Genomic DNA, 9,502 nt, shown 5'->3' on the forward strand with positions numbered 1-9,502 from the left:
TTAGGGTTCCCACAGTTGTGGAAACCACAAAATAACAACAAATTTGTACAATTGTGATTTCAAGGTTGAAAAAAGTCTTTAAAAACCAAAAATAAAACTTTTGATAAATATTTTTCTACTTTTTCAGTTTTCCGAAATATTACATATTACTATTACATAGATTAAAAATTGCCCTCAAGTCAGCGTGATAACTTTCTAACCTGCAACCAGAGTTTGGTTCCTCTCCTGTTGATTTCATAATTGGCTCCTGAGTAAAGAAATACAAAATTGATTATCTCTTCAAAAAATGGTGACATATGAAAAAGTGCAATGTTGTGTACCTTTTGTAAAAACTGGTTGCCGAGGTAAGTGCTGAAAGATGCAAGTGCCACCTGACTAGGTGAGACGAGGGAGGAAGAGTGTGATCGTGAACATTTATGACAAGTGGGCTGAGGAACAGGCAGAGGAGTTGGAACATTACACAGGACGTCCTTAGAGCAAAACTTCCTCTTCCTACTGTTGGGCAATGTTGCAGGAGGAGAAGCATGTACAGGATTGGCAAGGTTACAGTCAAAATCACTCTTTGGTTCAGGGTATAATTCAGTGGAATGATTAAAACTGGAAAAGGTATGCCGTCGCTTTAACTTGTTGGGAGGTCTGGGCTCTTTTAGACTGTGTTTCAGCAGTATGGGACGATGCTGCTTGGGGCAAACTGAAGCTCGTGGCCTCATAGGGCAACCCACGCTAGTGATAGGTGCCTCTCTGTTAGGCTGAAATGACAGCATCTCTTTCCATTCTTCAGGATAAGATTCATGAAAATCAAGACCATGGACATCAAATGGGTTCTGTGAAACCACTGGATTTTCTTCAACAGCGTCAATACCCAGGGTCCACTGGGTGGAGTTTAGCATCTTATTGCTTTCTTTAACCTTATAAGATTCACTGGCAGATGCTAAAGTCCAGCTTTCTTGATATGTTGAATGTTTCACCTGAGAGTGATGGGCATCTTCTGCATAACGCCTCATCCCGAGCTCTCCCCTGCCATAAGAACTGAAGAGTTTTCCAGAGTAACTGGGATCCTTTAGCACAGGAGCTGCAACTGGCTTTGGCTGAGAGGTAAAGAGGTAGTTGGACACAGCCGTTGGCTCCCACACTGAGGCCGGCAGGTCATAGCTGGAGGAAGCGAGGCTGGAGGAGGAAGGACACGTACGGTAGACTCCGTGTCGAGAGGCACAGTGATGTTTTAAGGAGTTTTTGTCATTGTAGGTTTTGTGGCAGCCAGACTGAGTACAGTAATAGGTCTTCCTCTTGTAGTGGGTCATCATGTGGGAAGTGCTACGGAGAAAAAAGGAAACACTGACACTGTGATACGATCTTATTAAAAAACAGGATTTATCCATGCTGCAATTCCAAGTTGTTAATCTAAATCTACATTTTTTGACTGACCTCCCACACTCTCAGTTTTGTAAGTGATGACATTTAGACCATTTACATAGTAAGCAGGGCTTGAAAATAAGGATGGCGAGAGAGCACTTTGGGTCAGTGTTGTGTTGCTCCACTGAAAATCGAACATCTTTTCAAAATTGTTTTTTGTGATGTATTGTACATTGTTTTTGTACATTCTAATGATTTGTCACCAAGATAATGTTATTTGACTAACACAAACAGTTTAATTGAACATTTTTTGTCGTAGTTGAAAACTACAAACAAGTCAATAATGTTTTGCATACCATCATTTTCTAGTAATTATGATTTATATATTATATATGTATAACTTACAGCTTGTTGCAAACTTTGTGAAATATAAAAATACATTATTAAATTTAAAAACTCAGATGCCAGCATGTGTGATACTTACAGCTGATGATGGTGTTTAAATGCTTTCTGACAGACACCACAGATTTGAGGCCCGGCCTGTCTGTGGATCAAGAAGTGTGTTTTAAGTGCACTGGTGGTTTTAAACTCTTTCTTACAGACATGGCACTTATTCACCGAGACTCTGGTTCTCTTCCCTGAGCCCACGGGTGTCAGGCGCTCAACATCCTCTGCTTTAAGACAGACAGAGGTTGATGGGCAGGATGTGGAGGTCTTTCTGCTTCCTGTATCAAATGAGAAAGACATCAATTCTGGTTTGGACATTCAGAAGAACACAAAACAGGAAGAGCACAGAGATTGAACTTGATATTTTTCTTACTTGAATCTGACATGGTGTCTGGCCACAGTTCTGATTCTATGCTTGGCACCGGCAGGTCTCATGGTGGTGGTATGGTGTAGGTCGCATCACTGGACACATTGTCGGTCGCTGAGAGCAGAGACAGACTCAGATGTGAAGGGTCTTCCATCTCCATTTACAGTTGTTGGGTTCCTGTTACTCAGGGGAGAAATGCAATTCAGAAAATGCAATAAATCATACATAAAAAAAGAAATGCAATTCGGTTATTTAGAACCACTGTTTAATATATAACTATCAATTTCGGTCAAAAACGTAAAAACGTTTCACTAACATAATCTCGCGAGATAATGTTACCTCGAAAGGAACAAGGGAAAGATATTTAAAAGAACATTTAATAAACCAACGGAAATGGAGGTAAAACGATATCATTTTAACAGGTAACGTAAAAGCATTTTTCCCTGAATATGAACAGCTCATAATTCCTGTGTGGGAAGGGAGTTCGTAGTCTCTCAAGTCATTTTAAAAATGAATGCAAACCTAACATCGTAATGTATAACACAAATCGCATAACGCGTACATGTAAAATGAATAAGACTATTTAATGGTTTAAAAATCAACATATACGTCTTTACCAAGCTAGTTGCGTGTCCCGTCAAAAGTTTGCTAATTACTTAACGTTATTATATGCTAACAGTGCAGAAGCCAGTAGAGCGCGGCGAGCGTTATTGAGCGGGTCTTGAAGTGTCTGTTCGATTCAAGTTGATTCGAATAATCGATTCATTCAGTCGAGCAAAACGTACAAACAAACTGTTGCAAGAATGCAGTAATCTTACTTTTTCTTTTTCCTCTTTTTTTTAAATGTCTTTTTGGGCTTGGGCTGATGATTATTTCAGCTGTCAGTTGGGCTGTTTAATTCATAGGTGAATCAAAACACGAAAAACAAGAGGGGAGAAAAATAGAAAAGCCTACAGGTAAAAATCTACACTGATCTAATTACACTGAATAGATTTACTTTAAAAAATAGGAACACTGTAAAAAAACACCTTTTGTGTACAAACCTATTTAGACTTTTTTGTTTTTGTTTTTAATGTGCTTCTCCTTTTGACAGTCAAATATAAATTATGGATAATTCCTGCTTGATCTTATGACAAATAAATGAAACAATACTACGAACAAACAAACAAATAAGCAAGCAAGCACAGGTGCCAGGATACAGGGGATAGGTGAAAAAATCAACTAGAAATCATCCTATGGCATTTGTAAATGAGCCCATTTCATTAACAGTTCTCATATTTATTTGCATGGTACTGGTATACAAAAATGTATAAATAAATTGTATGGTAATGTGGCTGAATATTTAAGATATTTAAGATTTTAATACTTTTTTTTCACCATTTTCCGCGAAATACCTCAAATGAAATGGGTGGAATTGGCAGAAGGGAATAATTAGGGGTTGGTATAAAATAAATTGGTACTTATAATAATAAGTACTTTTGATTAAAAGTAAATGCATGTACAAAATTCTAACTGATTTCCATGTTTTCCATTAATGCAACAAACCATACTGTTACATCTCAATCCTAGAGGAAGTTATAACAAAAGCACTCTTTGTACTTGATATTGATTTATAGTTTAAAGATAACTATAGATTGAATAATTATATATTTAACCTTAATTTGTAGCAGATAAATGTGGGGAAATTGTCAAAAGTCTGTTGAACTGTTGTGAGAACAGTTTGATAGTAAAGTATGTGAGAATTGACTGATCTTTTCTCTGACATATTGCCTGCATGTAATTAGTTGCATTCAGTGATCACTTTCCCAGATAAAAATGATGATAATAGTTGGTAATCTCAGTATAGGCCTAATGATTTAAAGGCTTACTCAGACCTCTCCCTTATAATGTCTCAGTAAATTATACACATAATATAAGAAGACAGAACTAGGGGGACGCACTGTGCTGAACAGGCGTGGAAAATGGTTGATGATGCTGACAGCTTTACAGTTTCTGACTGGGGAGGTGGAGATTTGTCTTTATCCAGCATCGGATCTCTGCACACAATAGACCTCTACACACCAACACCCTCTAAAACCTACAAATACTCAAAACGAATGCCTCAACTTTTAAAAAGTGCAATTTGACCAAGAAGGAAGAAGAGATGTGATAAAGTAAACTACAACTGCTGTTGCATCCATGAAGAAAATCCCAACTGGTTGTAAACAGGTAGGAGCTCCAGATGTGGCTTTAGCATTCAGTTTAGGATTTGTTTAGGCATTTTTCTACATGTTGTGTGTATGTGTGTGTGTTTGTGTGCGTGTGCGTGTGCGTGTGCGACCTTTGTTGAGCAGTAACCATTATTGCAAAAATAAATGTACTAATTGTTCTTTTAAACCAATAGATTACATTTGTAATTTAAGATTTAAACAAGATCTGCTTCCCATTATTGTCAAAGCACTGTAATTATTTCTATTTATAAAAGCTTACATTATTTGCATTACAAAATCTAACATAAAACATTGTCTCTATTATGAAGTAATATGAAATAATCCCCACAGTCTGGTTTCCACCCTCTGTGGTTTTGTCCTTTAAACATATTCATGGGCTCTGGGTCCACATCCACATCCAGCATGTTTATGAGCTCTGAGGCTGAGCTCCAGACACCAGATGCCATGACACTATCATTCTATCATATGAATGCTTCATATGTCTCACTCCACCCACTTGGACCTCCACTTTCTTCCCATCAGGCAAATCTGAGAGAGTCCCAAGAAAGAGTAGGCTACTCCCCTCTGTTATACAGATGTGTCTAGGGTAACCATTAAGAACACATCTGTTAGCTCTACGACACTGTCGAAGTGAGTCCAGCTACATTCTGATTGTTCAGTGTGATCTTTAAAAGTATGCAGTATAATGTTAAATGCCATAGTCAATTAATAATTAATAGTTAAACAATGTGTTGACTGAAATATGCTGAGATAGATTTGAACCAGCAACATGAGTAGTTTTTGAAACCACTATGATACTGCACAGTCATTCTTACACTACTTGGACTCCATGACTTTGGCTCATTTAAATCCAGCTGTTCTCTGTGTCTTTATGTTTATAATCTTGGGGTTTCTTCCTTCTGACATGCCAAGACACCTAAACAAACGAAATGTCAAATGCTACATGTCACAGTAGTTAGATAAACTGGTATATTAAAATATATATTATTATGCATCTACACATAGGAAGGAAAATCTTCTACTGAAACTCCCAGAGCGCAGTAGCCCGATGGCTGACAAAGAAATGAAGAACAGGGGTGGTAAATGTCTGAAGGAAGTTCATATAGTTTCTGAAGCTCTGAAGACCCTCTACCGGCAAAAACTGCTCCCGCTGGAGAAGTATTATGGCTTCTCTGATTTCCACTCATCAAGCCTTGAAGATGCAGACTTTGACAACAAGCCCATGATACTAGTGGTGGGTCAGTGCTCTACAGGCAAAACCACTTCTATCAGGTGAGTATTGCAATAATTACATCTAGCGTCTGAAGAATATACACAATAATAAGTGCTATACAAATAAATTGACTTTTTAAAATTTGTTACATGTGAATTAATCAAATGGCTATATAAAAATAAAAGCATAATAGCATGATTAAGATTAATTTCACATCTGTATCCAGGTAATCTGATATCTTTTGAAAAAATGTAAGGGTCATCTGTAAGTTCACCCCCATTTTACAATTTATATTGTATTATATTATAAGTGAATTATGACACCAGAGATTTTCACACATCTTGTACTTTAAGCAATTTGTGTCATGTGTGGCAGATATCTTCTTGAACAAGAGTATCCAGGAAGCCGAATAGGCCCAGAACCCACAACTGACAGTTTCACTGCTATAATGCATGGAGAGATTGAGGGAATTATTCATGGGAATACTTTAACTGTAGATTCCAACAAGCCTTTCCGCAAACTCAGCCCATTTGGAACAACCTTCCTCAATCGGTGAGTGAGACAGAAGCAGTAACGCAATAAGAAGTTGAACTTGGACTGAAATTAACTTGGACTGAAAGAGTCAAAATCACTCCACCAGCAGAAATCACTCTCGTGAAAGGGTGGACATAGTCAAGAGGGGAAAACATTAGCTAATGCATCATGATTTGGCTCAGCTGACTGCATCCCTTTAAGGGAGCATCTGTGGATGGGGTTTTCCCATGTTCTGTCAATTTGAAAGATATTGAATTTGCATGAAACGTTCTCAGATTCCAGTGTGTACATCTACCCAACCGAGTCCTAGAGAGTATCAGCATCATTGACACACCAGGGATCCTGTCTGTGGCCAAACGCAAAATAAGCAGAGGTACGAAGTGTCATAAAGTGTGCTGTAATAGCCTAATTAAGAAATAAAACAACTTGCATGCAAATCATAATAGCTATGCAACCTAGACGATCTTTGATACTTATAAGTACATTCAATAAAAGGTCTTTATTGGCATCTATGGTTCCATGAAGAACCTTTAACACCCATGGAACCATTCAAAACGTTTTTTATAGTGGAATTAAAATGTTCTTAACTATTCACTTAAATGTTCTTTGGGGAACCAAAAATAGTTCTTCTGTGGTGTCGCTGCAAAAAACCTCCTTTGGAACCTTTATTCTTAAAAGAGTGTACATAGGTTGAGTTTAATTTCTTCTCACTGATGTCGCCCTTAAAAGATCGCAGTGCGCTTTGGTGCACTTTATGTGACACTATAGTGTCTGATGTATCTGATCCAACACCTGTGGAATTTCTTCTTATTCTTCTTTCAGGGTATGACTTTCCAGCGGTCATCCGCTGGTTTGCGGAGCACGTTGACCGTATTATCCTCTTGTGTGATGCACACAAACTAGAGATCTCTGATGAGTTTTCACACACTATAATGGCATTGCGAGGCAATGAGGACAAGCTCAGAGTGGTGCTCAACAAGGCCGACATGGTGGACTCCCAGGAGCTGATGCGAGTCTATGGCGCCCTCATGTGGTCACTCGGGAAGGTGTTCTGCACACCAGAGGTTCTGAGGGTCTACATTGGCTCCTTCTGGTCTTCTCCAATGCGTATGACAGACAATTGGAAACTGTTTGAGCAAGAAGAACAAGACCTTTTTGCAGGCATTCAGAACCTGCCACGAAATTCTGCACTGAGAAAACTCAATGATCTGGTGAAACGAGCACAACTTGTGAGGGTGAGGACCCTTGTGCTTTCCACTCTTCATTTGGTTCCATGAAATCACAATTGGACTTCAGTAACTATTATGTCTATAGCTTTGAGGACATCTATATGCTAGTGTATTCAGAAACGTTGAAAAATTTGTCATTGTACAGTCTCTCTCTAGAAAAAGAATCAAAAATAATTATGACATGTCAACATACCACCTACTTTGACTAGTGATATAAAGTAGCAAATCATGATGTGATGTAAACTAACTTTTATTAGCTTTTTTAATAAAAAAATACAATCTCCTTTTTCAATTGGAAATAAAGCAAAACAATGTTGATCAATGTTTATATGTGAAAAACTCTAAATTAAATGTTTATCACATGCAGAAAATGTATCTCTTTAAATAACTGTGTGATTCATTTGAAGGTCAGAACATATGAAATGTGTGAAAGGTTTAATTTTGAGAAAAAAAAAACACACTTTGTGACTAATGTAGTTGCTGTGATTGAAATTGTTCTGCATCTACCTGCTTGTTTTGTTTAGGTCAGTTGATATAGTCCTACTAAAACATTAATCTTTTTTCACCCACAGGCCCATGCTTATATCATTAGCTCTTTAAAAGAAGATATGCCTTTAGTTTTCTGCAGAGAAAAGAAGAAGAGAGATCTAATCTATGACCTTCCCATCATCTATTCAAGAATCCAGCAGAGATATCAGATTTCACCTGGAGATTTTCCAGATTGCGCCAAGATGCAGGTGTTCAAATACTTTATAATCAAGCATGTCCAGTATGAAATGTATTTTCTGCCACTACTATAAGCATACGAGTTAAAATTAAGTTATCGTATATGATATCTGTCTGATAAGCATTCTCACATCACATACAGGAGCAACTCATGAGTCATGACTTCAAGTTTAAAGGCCTCAAGCCTAAACTCTTAGCTGGGTTGGATGAGCTCCTAAACACGGACATAGCCAAGCTGATGCCTCTTCTACGCCAAGAAGAAGATCAAGCTGACAAACTTTTAGTGCAAGGAGGACCTTTTCTAGGGTCACACAGCGGACCTTTTACTGAGGGGAACCCATTTAATCACTATGGATCCAATGGAGAAAGTGATCATGTCTCAGATGAAGAATGGGTGGTATCAAAAGATAAACCAAAGTATGATGAGATCTTTTACAACCTCTCACCTCATGAGGGAAAGCTGAGTGGGATTAAAGTGAAGGGCTGGATGATGAGCACTCGTCCGCCCAGCTCGGTTCTGGGAAGAATCTGGAAGCTTGCAGATGTGGACCACGATGGCATGTTAGATGATGAAGAGTTTGCTTTGGCCGGCCATCTCATTGAGGTAAAGTTGGAGGGCTTCGGGCTCCCTCATGAGCTACCTGCACAACTGGTGCCACCATCCAAAAGACAGCGCAAGAACTCTGGCACAGAGAAGAGAGACAATGATTAGTCTGCATGTCTTAATATTTATTAAGCCAGTGTTTGTTCAACATTCAAGTCATGAATAATATTAATAATAATGTATTCAATTGTATAATACCTAAAATCACTAACAGCTTGCAAAGTTTGCATGTATAAATCCTCCATAGACAGAAACAATCTCAAAAGGCAAGTTGTTTTGATGGTTCAGATTGCCCAAGGGTTGAGAAACAGCTTATCCTCTAGTCTAAAACATGCTTGGCTAGTTGCAGAAACGCCCTCGAGACTGTTGCTATTGCACACAAATGTCAACACTTAAAAGTGCCTTGTTGCATTTCAAATACTATTTGTCAAGTGAAATTTTGTTCCTTAAAAAAACTGTTGGTCAATAAGTAATTGAACTTGAATGCTAGAGCTCTTTGTGTGTTCATGAGCTGTAGCAAAATATTTTCTTTATGATTTTTTTGAGCATATATGTGAGATGTTACTTTGTAGAGGCTGTATATAATGGCTGTATATTATTATGTGTAATAATGACTAGTCATTCTTGAGACATGGGACAAAACAGGTCCAGCAAGGGTAACTGCTATTAGGTTTAAAAATAAAAATATTTTCAATTTTAAATGTCATGAGGGATTAATAATAGAATGTATTTAACACAATTATCACCTTCAATTTTATTTTCTCATTATTATAGCAAATCTATGTTTCTTAATGTCCTCTCACTACATCTAAAACAGTG

At 37.8% G+C, this 9,502-nt stretch overlaps 1 protein-coding gene and 1 long non-coding RNA gene across 2 annotated transcripts; one reads left to right on the plus strand and one right to left on the minus strand.

The window, feature by feature from the left end:
• Positions 1–1,093: 1,093 nt before the first annotated feature.
• On the minus strand, positions 1,094–2,842 carry LOC107690216 (uncharacterized). The gene is made up of 3 exons (XR_001634412.1): positions 2,785–2,842; positions 1,838–2,078; positions 1,094–1,314 (listed from the first exon to the last, which is right to left on the minus strand). It is a non-coding gene; the product is annotated as an uncharacterized LOC107690216 (long non-coding RNA).
• A 2,112-nt stretch (positions 2,843–4,954) lies between these two features.
• Positions 4,955–8,791, plus strand: LOC107690215 (EH domain-containing protein 2-like). Its single transcript, XM_016488475.1, has 7 exons — positions 4,955–5,007; positions 5,383–5,649; positions 5,966–6,142; positions 6,400–6,497; positions 6,947–7,359; positions 7,926–8,090; positions 8,222–8,791. The coding sequence occupies exons 2-7, from the start codon at positions 5,426–5,428 to the stop codon at positions 8,789–8,791; spliced, it is 1,647 nt and encodes a 548-aa protein (XP_016343961.1). The 5' UTR covers positions 4,955–5,007; positions 5,383–5,425.
• Positions 8,792–9,502: the final 711 nt, after the last annotated feature.

The sequence above is a fragment of the Sinocyclocheilus anshuiensis genome, unplaced genomic scaffold (genome assembly GCF_001515605.1).
Source record: "Sinocyclocheilus anshuiensis isolate Anshui unplaced genomic scaffold, SAMN03320099.WGS_v1.1 scaffold2239, whole genome shotgun sequence".
In the NCBI taxonomy this organism is placed as follows: Eukaryota; Metazoa; Chordata; class Actinopteri; order Cypriniformes; family Cyprinidae; genus Sinocyclocheilus; species Sinocyclocheilus anshuiensis.